The following is a 23,806-nucleotide window of genomic DNA, read 5'->3' on the forward strand; positions in this document are numbered from 1 at the left end:
TTTCTACACACAGCATTTCTCCGGTTTAGAAAACTATATATACAAAATACTATTCTACTACCTGTATCTTTAAATGTATCAAGCACTTCATATGTCTCAAAGATTAGATGTTTCATGCAAGAACTTATCTGCTATTGACATGGAGCTGGTAAATAAAACTGTATGCAAAGCAATGTTTATTATCTGAGACATCTTCTAAATATAATCAATTGGGCTTTGACCCACTTTCTTCTCCCTTCAAATCAGTAGACAAAATAGGCATGTGTAATGCTTAGAAACAGCTGAACAAATCCCTATCCCCAAGTCATTTACAGAACAAAACTTTCTATGAATTTTAGCCATGTACACTACGTGCTAAATTTACTACTTTGTTATACATTGGCAACCTCTTTAACATCTAGAGTATAGATGTTGAAAATTTAGATATATTTGTCCATTATATACAGTATACACACAGCAAAACAAAATGCAAGTATATAGAAATGGCATCTGAAAGGGTCACACACACACACACACACACACACACACATACACACACACTACTACACAACCATTGTCACTACCTCCCAGCACCTCCTCCAAAACAAGTAAAGACAGTACTGCTCAGAGGGGCTCATCACTCCATTCCCCAAAAGAAAACAGTTCATGAGTTTTTGCAAAAAGATATTTACAAAGTGATATTTCACTACCTCTACATTTAACATACGTTGGGCACTTCTAAATGTCTAGATAGACCAGATGTTTCAAGTAAGGACTGTTGTCCTCTATGTACACAGCAGTCAGTAAATGGCATACATGTAACAAGAGTAATTAAAACTTTAACACAAAACATAAAAAAAAATGTATTGTTCTACTAACTCTACTTTGTCATACACTGGCAACCTCTTTAACATCTACAGAGACTAGATGTTGTAAATTAGAACCCCTTTGTCCTTTACATATACTATGTACACAGAAAAGCCAAACAAAATGAGATAGTGGTTCCTTTCCACCTATGGACCACAATGGCTTAGTGTTCTGGATTTCCTTCTGGGAACCAGGGCACAAACACAATGTGGTCAACTCAGGAGAGGTTTGGCTATTTCAAATGGATCATAACAAAAAGGTACTTACAGAATGTTTTTGTACTTATAAAATATGTCAGGCACTTTACAGCAGCTAGAAAGACATTTCCCCCCAAACCTGGCATTTTCAAACACACTCAAATACACACATGTACACACACGCAAACACGGTGGAGGGGTGTTAAAAATGAGGAATAAAATGCACACACAATACAATAGAATAAAAAAAAGAGAGATGTCTTCTTCACAAGACCAATGTGGCTGCAGACCTCTTCCTTCTCTTGCTGGGTCCTCTAAGGTATTGAACAAATAGGGATGACTGTTGTTCCTGGGTCTTTCTAGAGGCCACCTAAACCATTCCATTTCAAGGTCACTTGTAGAAGACATGTCTAGGATTTTTTTTTTTTTTTTTATGGCGACTAGGTATACACGTGATCTCCTACCTCTATCCTGAATCCGAAATCTCTACAGTTAGATGTTCAGATTTAGCCAAAAGTCTGAAAAGGGTCAGGAGGAAGGTTGAGAGCAGCTTTTTCATATTATACACACAGGCCTTCTAAGCCTTCTAAGCGACAGGTTTAAGCCTTTGCCAACGTTTCAGATTGGCCTCGGCTTCTCTCCAGTGTAAGGAAGACTGCGGCCCAGCTATTGATCACTCCTCTCCCCACGATTCGGCCCCCTCACCTTCGTCTAGGCCCATTGAGGCCTCTGTTCATCCAGGTCTGAGTCCATGGACAGGCTGCCCTCCGGGCAATGGCGGAGTGTTCTTACTCAGACCCTTTGCCTCAGGCCGCAGAAACCTCAAGGCCCAGCATTGGCTTTCAGGTGACCGCCATTCTTTCTGCCTTGCCACACTCACCGCCACCTTCGAGACGTTTTCCAAGGCCTGGGTGAGGCTTTTCCATGGGCCCGACCCTGGAGAGCAAGGGGCCTGTGGAGTTGTGGAGGTCGCCGCAGTCCAGGCACATCGCATCTTTGGCAGGGAAAGAGCCACCGCGTGGCCCAGCCGGTGGCTGCCTCAAGGGCGAGAGCTTCTAGCGTCAGTGCACCAGCATAGGGACCGAGGCTGCTCCTGCCCCTGTGCCCCCCACCGCTGGCTCACCTGGCACAGGCCAAGGCCCTGGGGATACCGGGTGGAAAAAGGCCGCACTACCTAGCTTGCTGAGCTCTCTGTTGGAACTCATAAATTGTTATTATTTTGAAATACGTAAAGGAATCTGACAGCATGCCTTCAAATACAGGAGGCTTAATTGTTCTCTTTGTATTTATTTGACTATAAACAAAGTTGAACATCTGCTTTTGTGTGGGAGTATGTGTGCTGTGGAATATGTGTGAGAGAGAGCAGACTGTGTCTTTTGTAAACCAGTTGATATTTTTTCCTACTGTGTTTATTTTAAATATTTTTGATATTTTGTTATCTATTAAGACTAATTATGTTTAGTTTTAGATTGATGACTATAGATTAATCTTATAAGAAATATTTGTAGTTGGGGAATCTAAATTCATAATTTTATTGGTTAGTAGTTCCAAAAAAAAAAAAAAAAAGGTAATTGGGAAGTTTGTGTGAAAAATAACTCAGATTGCTCCCTTCATCTCTATTTCTTTCCTTATTCCTACAGAGTGAGAAGGTGAAACAATCCTAGTGTAGAGGACAGACAGAATGAATATATGAGCTAGGGCAAGATAAGATACTTATGAAGTGATTTCATCTCCATTATTAGCTAATGTTCAGAGCATGGGGTCAGCCATTCTTTAGACCCACTCATCAAGTTCAGGAACCTGTCAGATCATCACCTATCTGAAGAGTGAAGCTTGAATTAGATGACTTCTTCTCCACATCATTCCAGGAATCAGGAACTGGTCTCCATCCTGAGCCAAGACAATGACATCCAGGCTACTTCCCCATAATTAAGTCCCATTGGAAAAAAAAAACAACCAAAGGTTACAATCTGAGGACTTGAAGCTGACATATGTCTATATGTGTGGCTCAGAATGTGTCATCTGTGAGGATGACCTAATAAATATGGATGGACTATTTATAAACTGTAAAGTCATGATAATATTACTCAAAATATTTAATAATTTATTAATATATACATGACCATATACTCCAGGCTTTATCTAGTATTTCTTATAACTCCACTATAAAACCCAGGGAATTATTTCTGTGGAAGGTGCTGGTAGAAATAGGGGACAAAAAGCTCAAGTTGTGCTGTGAGTGTTTGATTAAAATCTCATTTATAATACGTATTCCTTTGGTTAATGCAGAAGCTCACAACTGGTCAAAGTGCAGAGACTGTCAGTGGCATGCACAGTCACAAATGGGAGGGACATTTGTATTATACCTTTCTCCAAAGGCTCAGGCTTTATACTAGGATTTCAAAATACTGGGAACCTAGTTAGTCTCTCAGGTGGCATAGTAAGTTATAAAGTGTAGCATATTCTGTTCTTCCACATCTCATTCCAGTCATAGGATTTAACTAAACATGAAGGAAACAGTTAATATATCCTTGCACTTGACAGTCCAACTGTCCTTTGACCTGCCTGTTCAGATACTAGTTTCTGACCTTTGTCCTCACAGAAGCTGGTCTCCTAAAGCATTTCCTTCCCCTTCAGTGTTGACAGATTTCTTACTATTAGTACAACACTGTCCCTGACTTACTGTAGTTCAATTCAAGCTGTAATGCTAAATGCCTTTCCCCAGTCTGTTTCTCCATCCTTTCTTCATAGAGAAAATGCCCCCTAGAGAATTTTTTTCAGGAAAATTCAAAGGCATTGCTTATTTAACACTTATGCATACTTATGCATACTTATAATAATAGTATGCATACTTATGCATACTATTATTAAAAGTAAAACCCCCTGGGAAGAATTACACCTTACACTAAGCCAACTAACTCACCAAGCCAATGACTGTGGAGCAGTTGGAATCTTGCCAGTCCAGGGCTTGAGTATAATTTACACTGGGCTATCTTTAATTCCCTTAACAGCCATTCTATTACCACCTCTATGCCTGACAAAATATCCTCTGACTAACCGGTGAAACCTCTTGGGATATATTTGAGAAGGCTAGGCTAATTCCATGACAGGCTTCAAATTGGCAGTTGAGGAGACTAGGCCTAAATCTGTTCAGTTCCAAGAACTGAAGGGGGGACTCAGAAACTACCCCCTTTGGCCTGAAGCAAGGACAAGGGATCAGCAGCAGTTTCCAGACTCCCTCAGTTACTTCCTCAGCAGCAGTTTCCAGACTTCCCCAACAAGTCTCAAGCCTCAGCACCCTGGTAATGGAATGTCCATAGAGATGGACCCAACAAATTAACATAAAGGTAACCTACTATGGAATTGCTTTAAATCAGGTCTGCAAGCTCACTGGTTGTCTCTCTACTCTGGTAATGGGAGACCCCAGCATGCTGGACTTCTCCAGAATAAAATACTCTATGCATTTACATACTATTTGAATCTGGGGGTTTCATTTTTCGGTGAATCATGAACTCTTACATAGCAACAAACCACTAGCGTTAACCAATCAATGATTTCTGGCAATATCTGAGGCCATAGGAGTTTCCACTACTTTTCTGTAACCAACCTACCTGATCCTCCCATATGTATTCATTAATGATATTCCTTGTTGTTATTATAGAAACTTCATTGAACTATTTCCTCATTGGGACCCGAATCTGTGTTCCCAGGCCACTCCAAAAATAAATTAAATCTTATCCCCTTTGAGATGAGGGCTGTGTCTTTGAAAGTTTCATAGCTTTCTAAATTTTCCTAAAATCATTATGACTATACAAGTATTATAATTACTCGTCAGTGTCAGAGCCTGTTTCATGCTCTAAGGTATAGGGTGGGGTCAGCTTAATTTGCAATAAGAATGGTTCATTGCTAAATATATGGCATATGGGCAATTTATGTGAGTGCTAAATGATTACAGACTTCACTTGTTTGAAGCACTGTTCTTTCCCTTTCTCTACATCCCCTCCCTCTCTCCCTTCCTCCCTCTCTGCCTCCCCCATTTATCCTTCTCTCAGTTTACCTTGAATGATGACTAACCATTGTTATGATTTTTTCTAGGGAAGATTAGTAGTCCACTGTCTTTGCACTCCTTAAATTACTTGCAAATCTCTGAATAGGATTAAGGCCTCATGGGCTCCTCCTCCCCATTAGCTTGTCTGCTGTGCTGTTGTCTTTATTCAGCTCATGCTTAGGCAGTCCTATTGCTCAGTCTTTATAGATGTAGCTTCTGACATTGCTAGAAAACACAGTCTCACAGCAAACTCCCTGTTCCTTTAGTACTTACAATCACTCCTCCCTATTTTCAACAATGATCCTTGCACTTTAGGATACAGAAACTGTATTATATATGCATTCATTGGGAATTGGCTCTACAACTCTACGTTTTGATTGGTTGTGATTTTGTTTAGTGATGTGTCTATTGCAAAATTCCCTTGACGCAGGGTGAAGATGACTATTCTTAGCTGTGGGTGTAAGTACATATTATTATTATTTAGAGAGTAGTTAGGGATTATGCTGGTTGAGTAAACTAGTAGTTTTAGGTTCTCCTCTGAGATCCATGACATCACTATCCTTGGGTAGTTGTGTAGGTTTCCAGTATCAGACACGATTTTTCTCTTGTTGGGCAGATCTTAAGTGCAATTAGAGAGCTGTTTGTTACCATTTAAGGTATACATGCTGCTACTGCACCATTAGGGTTATTGTACCATGCTGATTGTTTTTGTGGTTCATCAGTATCATACCTGTGTAGGACTAGTGGATGCTTTCCTACCTTGGAGGCTTGTGGAGAGCTATTGGTCTCCATGAAAACTAGTCTTCAAACAACAGGTAGTCCGGTCAGTTTCAGCCTCTTGGCCCTGTTTTCTGTAGTGAATGTTGCCTTCAGCTATAGAGACTTACTCTCTACCTCTGATCGGCCAACAAAGCAATAGCCATTGGCTAAATATATTAGGAGTCTCTTGGAAAACCTTGGCCAACAACTCAAAAGAGTTCTCATGGTGTTTTTTGGCTCTTGGAGAAAATATTGTCAGTTGAGGTGAGAAATTTTTATTTATATATATGTGGCATATGGTATAAGAAATGGCATACACACATACACACACACACACACACATATATATATATACATATATATATATATATATATATATATATATATATATATATACATATATGGTTTATATGTGTGTGTATACACAGATTTACATGTATTATAAATTTTTAGGTAGTTAATAGTATGATTCTTTATGACAATTTCAGATATTCTTGCTGTTATTTTATGCTCTTCTTCTCCACCCCCTTCTTCTGTATTTATCTCTCTCTTCCACTCCCTAATTTAAGTCCCTTATATTTTCCCGTATCTAAATGTCATCACATAAATCCTACTAGTCAGCTCTCTAGTACTTCCCCATGCCCACACCCTAGAAATAGTACATTTTCACTTTCCTGGTTTCTGCAGTTACTCCAGGATATGAACTCACATTTGAAGATTTGGAGTTAAGAGTGTCAGATGAGAGAGAACATAAAATGTTTTTCTTTCTGTGTCTGGGTTACTTCACTCAATATGAAGTTTTCTGGTTCCATAATTTACCTGAGACGTTCATTACTTCATTTTTCTTTATACTTAAGTAGCATTCCATAGTGCATATGTATCACATATTTATTATACATTTGTCAGTTGCAGGACACTTAGGTTGTTTCCACTTCCTTGCTGTTTTGAATAGTGACAATGAACAGGATAAGCAAATATCTGTAAGTGTGGAGTCTTTTGAGCATTTGCCAAGGAGCAGTGTAGCTGGGTAACATGGTAGATTTAATTTTAGCCTTTGGAGAGTTCTCTATACTATTTTCCATAGTAGTGACACCAGTTTGTAATCTCACCAGCAGTAAATAAATGTTCCCTTCCCTGACACTTGCAGCATTTTTTTTGTCATTTATGTTGTTAATCTTTGCCATCCTGCGGTAAAAGGTAAAACAGAAATCATTAAGTTGTTTTGATTGCATTTCCCTAGTTACTAGGGATGGTGAACATTTTAAAATATATTTCTTGGTTTTTAGATAATTATTTAGATAAATTTGGTCCTTTCAGTGTTCTCTGTTCAGATCTCAAGCCCATTTTTTAAAGTAGATCACTAGTTTGTTGTTGTTGTTTTCTTTTCTTTTTTTCCTTTTGATGATTTTTTTGAGACCTGTCTTTATTAATCCTCTGTCAGATATATAGGTGGAAATAATTTTCTCTCATTCTTTGGGATTCTGCTTCACCTAATGTTTCTTTAGCTGTGTAGAAGCTTTTTAGTTTTAGGAAGTCCCACTTGTCAATTGTTGACCTTATTCTTGGGAAAATGCAGTTCTATTCAGAAAGCCCTTTCTTATACCTATATAACATCCCTAGTTTCCTCAGGACTTTTACCATGAAAAGATACCAGATTTTATTTAAAAATATTTTCTATATCTAATGAGATGATTATATGGTTTTTGTCTTTGAGGTCTTAGATTACTTTTATTGGTTTGTGTAGTTTGAACCATATTTGCACCTCTATGAGAAAGCCTACTTGATCAGAGTAGATAATCATTTTTTATGCATTTGTGAATTCAGTTTGCAATTCTTTTACTGACAAATATTTGAAACTTTATTTTATGTGTGTGAATGTTTGACTGCATGTGTACATGTATACCACATGCATGACTGACACCTGTCAAAATCAGAAAAGGGCACTGAATCTGCTGGAACTTTAGTTATAGAAGGTTGTGAGCCACCACCCAGGTGCTGGGAAACATGGTCCTTGGGAAAAGCTGTATTAGCCTATATTAGGTAGTAGTCCTGGTAATAAACCTCAGTCAAAATGACTAACAAGAAACAATCAATTATGGTATTGTTTCCTTGTCATGCATGTCTAAAGCCAATAGTTACTACCTATTTTTAGGATCTGTTTAAGTAATCAACTCACTAATTTGGTAAAATAAATAAAAATGAAATTGTTATCAAAATGGCGAAAGAAGTCCGTAGATGTTGATATTAAGGCAGATGAGAAACTTTGCTCATTGTCAGCATAACTCTTTGGTATGGATGACTCCTATCTAACTCTGCAAATAAGTGCCTGAAAAGATATTTACCTATAAACAGGCTGTGTCAACAGCAAGTTTCTCAGCTTGTAAAGAAAGGATCACAATCTAGCTTCAGTGTGGTGCCATAGTCTACTAGAAATCATTCATGATCTACCACAGTGAGAGTCACAGCCCATTCAACATGTCACTAAGCACACACTTCATACAGTTAAGAAGCAAGACATCAGGAATGGCCCAGTTCCCCTGCTGAGATGGTACTGATGCCAGTGTAATGCAAAGTGTCTCAGAACAAAACAACTTAAAATTTTTTGTGTATTGTTGGTAATGCTCTCACACATGCTCCTTCCATGAGTAATCTTCATCATCATCATAAAGTGGTATTTGTCCCTTCAAACACAATTCCTTCGACTACTGGAAGAAGGAGCTATACTAGGGAGTAACAAATGAGCTTGCCTATCCTGTTTTTGCAATGGACTGAGAAGACAGTGGTGCAGCTATGGAGGGATTGCACCATCATATCTGCATATATGCAACCTGTTAGGATTGAGGTAAAGTTACTGAGGAATGTATGAGTGGCATCTGGAAGAAGAGGTTCATACATAACTTCAAAGGCTTTGTCAAGTGTAAGAAGGTTGCAAAATATCAACAAAGCTATGATTGAAACAGAAAACAACCTTGTGCTCAGGTGTGCATGAAGGTGGCAGAGTGTTGAAAACAGGACTGAAGAGGAGTTGTTGTAACTAGACCAGGGAGAGTGTAGGTGAAGAAGACAAATAGAAAAGACTGTGGGAGTAGAAAACAATTAACTTCAAAGAAAAATCCACATTTAAGGCTTTCAAGGTCTAAGTAAGTTCCTTAAAACATTTGCAAATTTTTCCCCAAGGCAGAAAGATTTTCATCAAAAGATGAAACTGTTCATGATATATTTTATGCTTACAAAGAAATCTATGATGAAAACAGAAATAAATCATTCTGAAAAGGGTCCTCAAGATGAATATCATCAGATTCTCAGGTGGATCCAGAAGAGGGTGCTGTCACCACAGGAGTCAGCTCCACCTAGGCTGGTGTCTCTGAAGACTCTCAGTGGGACAGGACACAATGGTATTGATAATTTTGTTGCTTTGTTTTTGTGTCTTAGGTTTTTGTAGCTTTTTTTTTCATACTTGTTTGCATGGTTGATGTTTTTAGACAATTATATTGCCTAAACTAGATCGAAATTTTCTATGTAATGTAGGTTAGTTCCAAACTCACAATTCTCCCACTAGGTACTGGGGTTATAACATGTTTTACCATGCCTCTCTTGTGTCCTAATTTTTAACAAAAGAATTATAAGAGTAAAGTAATTTTTAAATTACACGAAAAGTGTTTATAGAGTAGGTGTATGAAGAAAGAAAATAATATAGCTATATTTTCTTTGTTTCTAGCAAAATCTCAGTATTACACAAAAAAGTTACAAAAGATTTAAATGCCTATAATTTAATAAAGAGGTAATAAGTTAAGGTTAGTTTATTATTGGAAAATGGTTTCGTTTGGCTTTGTTTTAGAATGGCCTAAGGGGAGGTGCTAATTAAGTCTGCAGTGTTATCATGGCTCCCCCAGTCTTCACACTCACTCAGTATTCACTGCATCACTCAGAGTTCCTTCCAGTCCTGCATGTTCCACTCATTTTTGATTTATACTTATATTTAGTCAAATAAATATTCAACATGTTACAATTGCCTACAGAACAGTATTCAGAAGAGTAATGTGTTACACTGGTTTGTAGTCTAGAAGCAAAAGATTACAGCACATAGGATATTGTGAAGTATGTAATATTGCTCTATGATGATGACATAGTAACCAAAATAATTTGATGGCAGTTTTCAGAATATATACCTGCCATTGCACAACGTGGGGCTACAAACAATTTTAAATTACATTTTATGAATGTTGTATAATGTATATTCCAAGTAAGATAGTGTCAAATATATCAAAGTTTCATTCAAAATTATCTTTTATTCATATTGAGTCATAAACCATTTTTCTTTTACATTGTGATTTCAATGATTTAAGCTATATAGATGGACACAGTCAAAACAACTTGCAAAAGAAATGATTAGTCATTCCTAAAACTTTACAACATGGGACATATATATCAATTCTAATTGGCCCATGATTCCCATTCTAGATCTTATTCATGTCAGTGCCCAGTTTTTGATAACACATAACTAGAAAGCTAATATTTAAGGTGGTAAAATTACATTCTGAATTGAAGTCATTGGCATTATGCAAACAAAGCAAGCAGACTAAAATTTTTGAGATACAAATATGCTGAGAATTTATCATCTACATCTCAGCCAACCTAATAGATAAATTTGAACTGGTTGTCGTATCAACTATATGCACATACTTATTTCTAATGTCAAGTTCACAAGACATATGTTAAAACAAACCTTGTTGGCTTCTGATTTTTTCCTTCAGGCTAGAGGTCTTGAACTAATAAACCAGAGCTTCAGGACTAGGATGGGGAGATATAGATAGAGTCAAGCTCCAAGAAAGAGGTGGAGAGGTAGATGGACCTTAAGAGTTAATATGAATGATAGGAGAATTAATCTTTGTCATAAGGGTATGATTTCAGAATTACAGGCAAATATATTTCTGTCTTTCTGCAATATGAGAACTTGCTGAAAATCAATACATTTACAACCTATATTAGTTTTTTGGGTTTATTTTACCAAATAGTGCTAATTTTGTTTGATGCCTAGTCATGGCAATTACAGTTAGTTTTTTCTAATCTTCATCACTACTGTTAATTGACCATAGATCATATACTACCCTTCACACACTTAGTGTTTGTGTGTGTGTGCCTGTGCGCGTGTGCATGTATGCTTATATAGGTAGATGTGCATGTTACAGCATAGTTAAAAATTGGTTAAAATCCTTCCTTCAGAGTCAGGAAGGATCGTTCTGAAGTTTGAGGTGAGAGCTGACATCAGCACAGGGTAAAGTCTATGGAAGATTGATAAGAAGTTTATTGGCAAACACTTGTTTTCACCTATTGGATGAACTTAGTTCTAAATCTTCAGGTTCGAGTACATAACCTGTAGTAGCTAAAGAAACAAGGAAGGTAAAACAGAACCACTGTTGAGATAGATGGGTTTGGAAGAAATAGAGAGGACAGAGAGGGCAATAGCATGATACAAGTGATCTGATGGGGAAAAAAATGGGAAAAGGGGACCCTTTAGGTAAGGGAGGGGAAGGTAAAAACATAAGGGAGGTCTGAGGAAGCATCTTGCAAGCTCTCAAGGGGAAGAGACAACCAAAAATCCCACCCAGTTATGACACCCATGAACAACATCAACAACCAGCATTGCACACTAACCCTAAGAGAACATTCTTTAGTGGCAACCAACAGCCTTCTAACTCCACGTAAGAAGTAGAGTATGTCTCAACCTGGAAACGTAGCTAACTACTCAGTGCTAGTGAACTCATAGTTATTGAAGGAAAATCTACAATTACTAATTTACTAAGCTAGTATAATACCTAATAACAATCTACAAACATTTGTCCTATAGCCACCCATAGGTAAATATAGTCTTCACCACTCAACAAGGAAACTTCTCTTTGCAACAGAGATTACTATAGAAAACCCACCAATCGCAATGCAGAATTGTGGAGCCTAGTACCAATAGATAGATCTAGAAACACCTAAGGCCCAGGGAACATTGTGTAAGAGGGCAGCAGAAAAACTGTAAGTGCTAAAGGATTAAAGAGCTTGCTGTAAAATTGGGTCTCCTGGTAATATCAGAAGCTACACCCATAAATTTTCACAAACATTATTGCCCAAACACGAGCTGAACAAGGATGACACCAATGAATATGCCAAACTGGACAGAGAAAATTCATGAGATTCAACCACAGACAAAGAACTATAGACAAGTGAGTAAAGATGGGGGCAGGAGAAGTAGTCTTCCCCAGGGAAGAGCACAATTTTTATCCCAGTGCCAAATGGACATGCCAGAAAACATATACAGGTAGGATCATACTGACTCAACAGGTTATACTTAGGAACACACACACACACACACACACACACACACACACATAAACACACACTCAAGTTTCTGTTTCAGTCCTTGCTTTGGATTACCCCAAGGATGGAGTATAACATGCAAGATGAAATAAACATTTTCCACTCTAAGTTGGTTTTGACCAGGGTTTTATAACACCAATAGAAAACAAACTAGGTCTCTTGAAGTTTAGGTCTTTGAATTATGTGTATATTCTAGATACTATCCCTCTGTTAAATGCATAGCTAATAAAGCATATTTACTTTATTTCAGTAATAAAGGGGACCTCAAGCACACATTTACAAGGTGAATCTTCCAATTCCTTGCTAAAATAATCCAACTAGGATAGTAACAGGTATAATGTTTATTGTTCAGCCAGTTCTAGTTCTTAAGCCATACAAACAAAAGGAAACAAAAATTATTTATGTTTCCTACAAGGGAAGTAATGGTCCAATTGAGACAAGACCTCTTAGGAAGAGAGTTTTCTCATCTTTTTAGCCTGGGAATGCTATAAATATCAGTGGTATGTGTCTATTTAAGAATAAAGATCTAGAGGAACCAAGATCGCATGTTCCAACAAGGTCATGAAGATTTTCTTCATAGAGTTTCTCAGATCCTTGATTCATTTTGAGTTAATTTTTGGAAGTGTTATGAAAAGAATGTCAATTTTATTCTTTTATATTTGCCCTGTAGTATTTTTTAAAAGAGTACTGTTCCTTGGTAAATTAACATTTACTTTTAGATCTAACGTTATTTTTAATTATATGTATATGGTAATGTGCAAGTGCGTGCAGATGCCCTTGAGAGATAATGGCATCAAGCTTCCCAGAGCTAGACTTACAGGTAATTGTGACCTACCAAAGTCTGTTCTAGGAACTAAAGTTTTTTCTTCTGAAAGAGCAGTATATGCAAATTTTCTAGCCCATTGGAAAAAAATTTTGTCACCTTTCTCAACAGTTTTACTAACCATAAATCTATAGTTTCATTTATTGAATTTCAATATTTTTCTATCAATCTTTTTCAGTAATAATATTTGGAGGGAAAAGTTCTGGTTTTGCTTGTTTAAATGTTTGTTGTATTTTCGTTTTTGTGTTTCATTTTTTGGATGTTATTATTTATTTGGTTTTCAACCTTTTAAAAGTAACATTCTTATCTTAGTGTTCTATTGCTGTGAAGAGATAACATGAGCATTGCAACTCTTACAAAGAAAGAATTTAATTGGGATATGCTTATAGTTTCAGAGATTTTGTTCCTTATTGTAATGGCAGGGAACATGACAGCATGTGGGCAGACGTGGTGCTGGAGAAGGAGCTAAGACTTCTACATCCCAAACCATAGGCAACAGAAAGAAATGGTACTGGGCCTGGTTTGGGCTTCTAAAACCCCAAAGTACACACCTATTGACATACTTCCTCCCACAAGGCCACACCTCCTAATCCTTTTAATCAGTATCACTCCCTAAACATTTAAATATACTAACCTATTGGATCATTCTTATTCAAACCACCACAATGCCTAGAGACAACATACTTTTCGGTGAAAAGGCAACTATAAATATCAGAACATCCTGTAAGATACTGCTGTCACCTATCCCTTCAAACACTCCTTTTCTCAATTTTCTATACTTTACTGAGATGCATGTGAATATAAATGTTTCTGTGTTTATTTTAACTTGAATTTCTTTTACTTTTAATATTTATGTATTTCATGTACATGAGTACACTGTCACTGTCTTCAGACACACCAGAAGAGGCCAGAAGAGGGCATTGGATCCCCATTACAGATGGCTGTGAGCCACCATGTGGTTGCTGGTGATTGAACTCAGGATCTCTGGAAGAGCAGTCAGTGCTCTTAACCACTGAGCCACCTCTCCATCCCCCTAATTTGAATTTCTTAATTAAAAAAAAATTAAGGGGGCTGGAGAAATGGCTCAGCAGTTAAGATCATTGACTGCTCTTCCAGACATCCTGAGTTCAATTCCTAGCAACCAGTTGGTGGCTCCTGTATCATTCCCATCCACTGATTTCTGCATTTTGTCCAGTTTTGAATGAATTACATTTTATAATAAGGTTAGAGGGAGTCTTAAATCTTTGTTACTTTTTCTCTGTGTCTTACCTTTTTCCTTTTACTCAATGTGTGTGTGTGTGTGTGTGTGTGTGTTTGTGAATTTACATCCCAAGATTTTGCCAAGACTTTAGTCACTATTCTTCACCTTTTCTTTTCTTTTGTTTTCTTTTCTTTCCTTTTCATTTCATTTCATTTCAGAGTCTCTGTTTATTTACCTTGTTTGCAATTGCTTTCTGCTTAATATTAAAATGTATGTTGAGCCCTTATAATGAATTTTCATTTCAGATATTTTATTTGTGAACTTTAGAATATCTGGTTAATATTTGAAAAATAGGGGCTGGGAGATAGGTCAGCAGTTAAGAGCACTGACTGCTCTTGCAGAGTTCCTGAGTTCAATTCCCCAGCAAACACATGGTGGTTCCCAACCATCTATAATGGGATCTGATGCTCTCTTCTAGTGTGTCTGAAGACAGCTACAGGGTAGCTGTCTTTAAAAATATTTAAAAAATAATTTCTACCTTTTTGATATTTTTGATAAGACATTATATTTTCATTTGCTTCCTCAGCACTATTGTTAGTGGTGTTTTAAGCATAGTTTTGGTGGCTAGCTTAATGACTATTCTTAACATTTGAAGACTATTTCTGTGTACTTTTCATTTCAAATATCTTTGTTGAGAAATGCCATTTTTTTCTAATTCTTAAAAGAAAAACCACAAAAGGCCATTAAATGTTTTTTAAAACTGCCCAACATCCTAGTTGTCTTAATTGTTGTTCCATTGCTATAACATGACATCATGACCAAGCCAGTTCTTATAAAAGAAAGAATTTAATTGGGAACTTGATTACAGTTTTAGAGGTTATTCCTTAATCATCATGCCAGTAAGTAGACAGGCATGGACACTGGAGCAGAAATTGAGAGCTTTACAGTCTGTTTTGTAACATTAGGAGGAGACAGAATGACTGGTCCTGGCTTAAACTTTTGAAATCTCACAATCCACCCTTAGTAAAAATCCTTCTTTTTCATGGTTACACCCACTCCAACAAGGATGCATCTTCTAATTTTTGTCAAATAATTCCACCAACTGGGAACCAGGCATTCAAATATATGAGCATATGTGGGCATTCTCATTCAATCCATCACATTCCACTCTCTGGTCCCAATAGGCTTGTAGCCATATCATAATGCAAAATGTATTCAAAGGCCCCCATAGTCTTTAATTCTTAAGACTGTTTCAAAGTCCAAAGTGTCCCCTGAGACTCATGGCAATCTCTTATCTATAATCCCTGTAAAAGCATAAACAAAAGCAAATAATATGCTTTCAATATTAAAAGGTACAGTATATAAATTACCATTCCCAAAGGGAGGAAATATTATACTAAGGCAGGAATGAAACCTAGCAGGTCAAACTCCAATTTTGTATCGCTATGTCTGATGTCAGAGCATTCTTCATATCTCCTACTCCTCTGAGTTTTGTTGACTATAAAACAATTCTCTCTTTTGAGATGGCTCCACACCTTATTAGCAGATGTCCTTGGTAGATATCTAATAGCTCTAGTATCTCCAACATCTTGGAGTATCCAACAGAGTCCTGGCTTCAGTTTTACAGCTTAAAGCTCTGGGACTCCATTGGGGCACTCCTTTACCACATTCTTGGCCTTAATGTTTTTTCTTAACCACAAATGACAATTCTACAACCAATTTACTCCAGTGTCCTTAAACCCAGGACTACATGGCCAAAGCTGCCAAAGTATGCCACCTGCTTGGGCTGGAATTGGGACCCCTTTGAGTTACATTTGCGTAAGCCCTCTGGTATAGATGGTTTAAGCCTTCCTTTAATTCCTTTTCACAAATTGGGAGCTTAGCTGATCAAGGTCTCACCCTGAGAACACTACTCCCTTTATTCCATTTTGAATCAGGCCTTTCTCCAAAATTTTTATTTCTTTGCATACAGGACTTGGATCCAACATTTTATTTCCTGGTGCTCCTTTTCTTCTCTAATTGTACATTCTGTCTTTCTCTTCATCCTACTTGCTCTTTTCACTGTAGATTTGCGTAAGAGTGATCGATCACTAAGAACTACATGGTACAGTCAAAGCTGGACTATCTTTAAATCTCCTGTGCCAATGTTGTTAATCTAAAACTCTTCAATTTAGTCTCAGGCAGATGATTAGGAGAAAACCAGACACCACCCATATTCTTTGCCAAAATATCCTAAGAATGGTCTCTAAGCCACTTCTTAATAAACTTTCTCTCTGAAAACATGTGAACCAGGCCTCTATAGTCCAAATTTCACTCAGAATTACTTTCTTTCATGCACCCATTAGAGGCTCATTAAGTGCTACTTACAGCATTCAACTTCATTCCTAGTTCAAAGTCCCAAAGTCTTTCATATTCCTCAAAGCAACAGCATGATCTGGCTTGTCACAGCAAAATCCCACTCATGATACCTATTTCTTTCTTAATTATTAATCTATTGCTGTGAAAAGACACCATGACTAAGGCAGTTTTTATAAAAGAGGGGCTTACTTGCCGTTTTAAAGACCATGACCGTCACAACAGAAAGAAGACAAGCATGAATGCTGGAAACTAGTTGAGATCTTTACATCATGACACTAGGCAGGAGAGAGAGAGAGAGAGAGAGGGGGGGGGGAAACTGGGCCTGATGTGGGCTTTGAAACCGCAAAAAAACAATAAAACAAAAATGTAAATTAAAATTTTTTTGTGATACCATCTTATTCCAGTAAGAATCACAAAGAAAAAAGACAACAAATATTAGCAAGGATTCAGAGAAAAAGATATCCCTAATCATTGGTGGTAGGGTTATAAATACATACAGGTATTATGGAAACTAGTATGAAGTTTTCTAAAAAATTAAAAATAGGACTACTATATCATCTAGCTGTATAATTCCTAGGTACTTACCTAAAAGGCTCCGCATGCTGCCACAGAGATATTTTTACATCTTTTATTGCAGCTATATTCACAATGACAAGGAACTAGAATCAGCCTATTAATAGATGACTGACTAGATAATGGAAAGCCAGAACACGGCAGATGGAAGTAAGAAAGAAAGAAAATGAAGGAGGAGAAAACAAATGGATGAGGCAGGGAGAGAGAAAGCATAGGAAAATAGGGAAAAGAAAGATACAGAAATAGACATCCAGAAATCAGAAAGAAAAGATTCTTATTCACTGTATTACATATCAACTTATTCAGCAAAGGGGATTTAATGAAATAAAGCACCAGGACAGGGCTTGAAGTTACAGGATGGAGATCAGAATTATAGAACCTTAAATGATGGAGGTTAGACTTACTTCAAAGACATCAGCATGTTATAGAAGGTTATTTATCAATTATGGGCACTGTGGATAGAATAATAAAGCAAGATAAAAGAGACTTTTAAGATACACGTGGGAATCTTACTTCTGGTATATCTACAAGATTCATGGAACCAGAAAGCAAAGGCTAAAGAAAAATATAAAGAAGTAAGATTTAGAGAAACTTCACTTGAAGCTATGTACCTGTAGGTGTTTATTGCTCAGGAAAATTTGATGGTCACAAGGATGAGTTGCAATGAGAAGAGATACTTCTTGAGGTAGGATCTTGTCTCAAAACCAAACTCAGCAATGAGAACCACCTCTCTCCAGAATCAACCTTTCTAACTAGTTACATTTGTGTTAACTAATCACACTCTCAAATCTGTGCCTGCTGTTGTGTTTTTCCCTATTTCAGTACCATCTGGTATCACTTACTAACTCATCCCTCCTCTCCCTAGAATTCCTTAAAGCACGAGGTGGGGCCCTGTCCTTTCTTGCATCACATTCATAGTAGCTTTTTATTTACTATCAAACTATGGAATTCTACTCTTAGACATCTAAATCAGAATGAGAGGTAGAGTTGAAATTTAAGAATACTAAATTTTTGGTATCCCAATGTACTAGTGGCTAGATGTGTAAGTATAAGTCAATTTGAAGATAGAACAGGTTGAAGTCTGGAAGAGGTTCTGAAGTGACTAGGCAAACCTAGATCAATACCCTCTATTGTAAGTGAAAATCCTTCTAAAATCAATCCCCATAGTTTTGTACATGTTGGTGAGATTCACTGTGATGAAACTAACTGCACTTAGAGTTTTCTATAGGTATTTTTAATATAATGTATAGACTGGAAAATATATAAAATAGGCAGGTATACCTAAGTCATCAAGAGCAGAATACTAATGGCAAAAATCTCAGAAGGAACTCAAAGCTCCTGGTATAGAGGGGCCATAATGAATGGGTGATTATTGGTTAAATTCAAATAAATGCTTTTGTGGTATATGAGATCTCCATGAGGGGAAATTGTATGTTGTAGATCTTGGGTAGGGAAAGGAAAAGAAATGCACTGGGATCAGTCATTCTGCCTTCCCACTATGGCTCAGTGAGCATGAAGCATGCAGAGGAACAACTAGAGGTTTCTTCTGCCTGACAGAGCTGTGAGGAAAGAAAGGCACAGAAGTGAAGAGAGATGTTGTTTAATCATTGAAATTTAAACCTGTTGTACTCCTTTCAGGATCCTCTCTTTATGGGATGGGATAAACTTCAGGCCATCCTCTTACCTGCTGTGTTTTCTTAAATTACCTTCATCCAAACGTCACCCCAAAACCTCGTCAGAAGAAACAGATAAGTTTCAATAACCTGATCCTGCTGGATTTAGCCTTTCAAAAGCAATTCCTCTGATTGTGTTACTCCTTATCACCCCCTCCCAATCATGCCCAGCTTTGTTTGCAATCTTATTTGGAGTCTTTGAAGACTGTTCAACCAGATGTCACCTTTCATCACTTAGCCAATTGTTTCCATATTTCAATATCTTTGTAGGGATAATTAGAGGCTATCAAGACTTACTGAGAAGGTCATCATCATGAGAGGTACACACCAACAGTGATTCTGAGATGGAAACATCTAGAAATGAGAAACAGTATTTAGTTGAGACGAATGCCACTCTAACAAAAGAAACATGGAATAATATCAATTTTCATAAAAGAACAAGAAAAACTTTACTTTGTAAAAGTTTTTTTTCCCCCTGTGGGTGTCCTGATCAATATGCAGATTCTTATTTGTATTTAAGAGACAGCCATTAATGAATGGTTTTTCTCCTCCCTGCTCTCAGTCTATTGTATATGGCAAGATAGACCCACAGATTTGGAAAGGGTGTTCACAATAGGGGAATAAAGTGAACATCTAACTACAAAGAAAAGGAGCTGGGTTTTATATTCCTACTTTTCTTCCTGTGAGATAGAAGCTTTGTTCTAAAGTCAGGTAAATCGAGCCCTTCATCAAACATTAATGAGGACTTTTAGTGTGTGTTGGGGATAACATCAGGCTCTAAGAATGCAGAAGTGATAAAGACAAGGGTTCTGTCATTCAGAAACAGTTTGCTAGAGGAGATAAGATATGTACCTAGGTCACCAGGTCTTAGGACAGCAACAGGTCTTCGAGAGAGTCCACAGAGTTCAGAGGACAGAGGACTCTGATGTGACTATGAAATTAGGTAAGTCCTTTGGGGTGCAAGGTGATGGGCTGGAAGTTCAGTTCTGTGTGCCAGGAGAAAAAGCAGGAACTTCCTCAGACTCTAGTCACAGACGGAAGACTATCTTTCCTCTTCATTCTATATTAAACTCAGAAGCATTCCTCATCCAATTTCCCATCCTGTCTTATCTCACAGGACTTGGGCAGTGTACTCACTTCTACGTAAGCTAGCCTGAAGGCTTCAGGTTTCTCATCGGTTGCTTACCCGGAATTCCCTTTGAAATGCACCGCAGCTGTATACAGATGAGAAATCTTGCCTTTGGAATTATGAAATACCTCGATAGATCATCCACTCTATGACAGCCCTTCAATAACAAGTAGCCTAGAGCTTTCAGCTGGAGGATGTATAAAACAGCATCGTCATTCCTAGTCCCATAAAACCTCAGGCTCCTCTTAGGGTGACTTGTCTACTCACCTTCCTGGAAGGTAAGGCTATTTCGGGGTGAAGAGGCACTTGGGTGTCATTTGTATAGGCTTTGCTAAGGAGGTTTTGACCTTCTCTGTTGTCTCTCCCAGCAATTTGCTAAAGCAGGTAGGAAAGATTTGTAGCAGGGAGAAGGGTAGGGCTGGAAATCCATGCCAAGAAGCCTAAAATGATCTAACATGAGACAGACCCACAGCGTCTAGATGGAAGAAGAAACAGCAAAGACATACCACATAGGGTTGGAAAACTGAGGCCAGAAACCAATTAATGCAAAAGCAGATGTGCTTGTTCTTTACAGCTGACCATGGTGGGCATCAGCCCTGGGGAAAGGGTCCTATTAGTTCAGCTAAGTTTATTGTTTCTTTTATAGGAGAGGGATAAGCTACTAACTTGATAATTGACAAATTCTTAGAACTTCTCCCAGAATTTACTTCTGATATGTTCAATCCTTGAGACTACTGTTCTTCCTCCTGCGATAGTCTTCTCTGAGTGCTAATGCTGGCTCCACTGCTGCCAGCCTCATATATCTTGAGAAGAATGACTTACACTTCCCAGTCTCTGGTATTTCAGTATGTTTTTGTTTGTTTGTTTGTTTGTTTGTTTGTTTTGTTTTCAGATTTAACGTTTTAGCTGAGCAATGTCACAGCAGAAGTCACAACTTTCAGAGCTGCCAAATGCTCCCATATATTCACCTCCTAAAGGCCCAAACCTCTGTTTGAGTACCTGTTCAACTTCTTGTGGGACTTCTTGTTCAGCAGGCTGTTCTTCCCACTCGAAAAGGCTGAGGCTCCAGAACACTGTCAGCCGTAAGAAAATTCATCACCCACAACCTCGCTGTCTTAGGGGTAGTACCACCTACCACTGCAAAGAAGAAGAGTGCTAAGAAACTGGGCACAAAGGAGGGCAAATAGCTACAACAACCTTTCCAGATAAACTCATGAATTCCAGGAAGGCCAGGCCCTCCACCTCTCTCGGCTAGAAAAAGCATTTCTTGTTTCTTTCTTTAGCCTACCCTTTCAGTTCAACAACAATAAAATTGATCATGGTGCATGACTGTGATTTCTGTGAGTCCTTGAGACCCTGATCAGAAGTGCAGAGGACCCTCAAGTGGGTTCTTCTCCTCTCAGGGACAGATTTCTGGGAATTTGTATTTCAGTTCTCTGTAGCTTCATAGCAATACATTCATGTAGAACACCTATTGTATGCTGACCTTTGTATTTAAAGATGCATGTGGGATATTTGACTTTTTGCTAAGAAGTGTTAGGGTATATTTCAGTTTAAATAACATGGATTAATAAAATTAATGCTTATTAAATTATGTATTTTTTGTTTCAAATGTGTTTAAAAGAATTTAAATATAACAGGTTATATTTAGAAACACATACAGATACACACACACACACACACTTATATGTATGCAATACCAATTAATGAGAAAGGAAGGCATGAATTTGAAGGGGAGTGGGAAAGGGCATTTAAGAGGGTTCAGACTCAACTTTAGAGGTAGAAAGGGGAAGGGAGAAATTGTAATCAAATTGCCATCTCAAAAATAAACAACAGCAACATCAGAAAGTATCATTTAAAGGAAAAAAGTGAAGAAAGACTGAAGGGCAGCATCGAGCACCAGTGAGCACAATATTCTGAAGTTCGGACAGTACACATCAACAGTTGTTTGTTACCCTTAAAGGGAGAGATGAGAAAAAGGAAGAAACTTTGGGGATTGAGGAAAACAAACTTCCTGGGGTAAAAAGCTTTTAGCAGAACTAGGGATCTGGAGTGCAGAAGGAAGTGCCTTCCAATGGGGAAATCCAAAAAAAAAGCCAATACAAGGCAAAGCGGACATGTGTCAACAGTGTAAGCATCAATGTCAATGCAGCTTGAGCTCCAGTAAGGATGACATACAGGAGTTTATAACCTCAATGCCTATGCTAAACCCACCCGCTAAGTTCACTACTTTAACGTTATAAAATTCCAACTGCTAAAGTATCATTCTTCTGGGGGAAATCTGGGCGCAAGCCTAGCCCCTAGTAGCCTGGCTTTTAGGGAAACCTTACACATTATAAGGTCCGGAGGCAGCTTCAGTTTCAGTTAAGTCTCATTTGAAATTGAACTACATGTGAAGAGTTTTCATTGATGTGCATTTCTCAAGTATCTAATCCAATAGATTTTATTGACTATTTTCAAAAAATTAGCGTATCATTTCCAGTCTATAGGATGCTCATTTTTACAGCTATCCCCATGACGCTGTGAGCTGACTTTGTTATGACCTATATTCACATGTACATATGTGTCATAATTATGCATTATTATATATGTGTAATTGTACCTATAAAGGAGATGATGCAAATCTTTTGTTGTTAATGTGGGAGAATGAGAGAAGTGGTAGGGCATTTGACAGAAATGTGTGAGGCCATGTATCAAATCTGCAATACTGAAAAAAAAAGGAATTTTTAATGCTGATAAACGTAAATAAGATGATTAAGATAAGTTAAAAATAGTATCATTCTCAAAATAATCACAACTAGTAACTTCTTATTTATATGCTCTAACTTTTAAAATTGATACAATAGGATTCTTTTATAATATTCTATAGTATACTGTGTAAAACCGAATAGGGACTAAAAAGGTGCCTCAGTAGCACAGAACTCTTTAAAATGACTAAGTTCTGTTCCTAGTAGCCACATGAGATGGCTCACAGCTTCCAGTACCTCCATTTCTAGGGCATATAATGCCTTCTTCTGATTCTTTCCAGCATTTACATATAAATGGCAAACATGCACATACATACATAAATAAAATGAGTTCTTAAAAATAAGGAAATATGTGCTAGAGAAATGGCTCAGTAGTTAAGAGCACTGGCTACTATTGCAGAAGATCTGAATTTGATTCCCAGCCCCCACATAGCTGCTCAAAACCAACTGTAACTACAGTTATTGCAGTGACTCCTACCCTCTATCCTGGCCCTGCTAAAGTCAGGCATGCATGTGGTAAATATATATAGTCTAAGAAACACACATGAAATAAACAAATCTTTAAAATAAATAAATAAAACTCATTAAAACTTAATTATAAAACAGTAGCTGTCAGTGTCCTCCACTCTGACAAGTTCCAGCCAACACCATGACACATGTCAGTAACTCACCATAACTACTTTTCTAATGTTCTACATTCATAATGTTTTTACCACTTTGATATCAAGACAAAGAATAGTGAATATCTTGTTGGTGATTATTCAGTTTTAGAATACATCTTTAGAATTGGAATTCTAGAACTATGGAATTCTAACTAATTTTTGAGAGACTGTGAAATGATTACATTTAGGAAAATCACAGTCTAGGAAGAGGGATTTCCTTTGTTTAACAATAACGGTAGGTCTTTTGTTAAAAGACAATTACTGTCAAAGTAGGAAAACTTCATAAAAAGAAGTTCCTGGAAGACTTGACAAGTATCTAAGAAATTTGATTGTCATTAATATCTATTTTTTTAAAAAAGGTTAATACTTTCTCCTTTTGACCGAAGAAAAAATACTTCATTTTGTGAACAGTAGTTTCCTATGT

At 37.5% G+C, this 23,806-nt stretch overlaps 1 protein-coding gene and 1 long non-coding RNA gene across 2 annotated transcripts in view; one reads left to right on the plus strand and one right to left on the minus strand.

Annotated features, from left to right (window-relative positions):
• LOC147005584 (uncharacterized) overlaps nucleotides 1–19,200 on the minus strand; it is a 49,786-nt gene extending 30,586 nt beyond the window's left edge. The window contains exon 1 of the long non-coding RNA XR_015046613.1: nucleotides 19,142–19,200. This is a non-coding gene — a long non-coding RNA (uncharacterized LOC147005584). The remainder of the gene's footprint in view (nucleotides 1–19,141) is intronic.
• Nucleotides 19,201–20,886: 1,686 nt separating this feature from the next.
• Nucleotides 20,887–21,132, plus strand: Lce6a (late cornified envelope 6A). Its single transcript, XM_021157181.2, has one exon. The coding sequence runs from the start codon at nucleotides 20,887–20,889 to the stop codon at nucleotides 21,130–21,132; it is 246 nt and encodes an 81-aa protein (XP_021012840.1).
• The last annotated feature ends 2,674 nt before the right edge of the window (nucleotides 21,133–23,806 follow it).

This window comes from Mus caroli, unplaced genomic scaffold, assembly GCF_978045245.1.
Source record: "Mus caroli unplaced genomic scaffold, Mus_caroli_1 scaffold_3, whole genome shotgun sequence".
Lineage (NCBI taxonomy): Eukaryota > Metazoa > Chordata > Mammalia > Rodentia > Muridae > Mus > Mus caroli.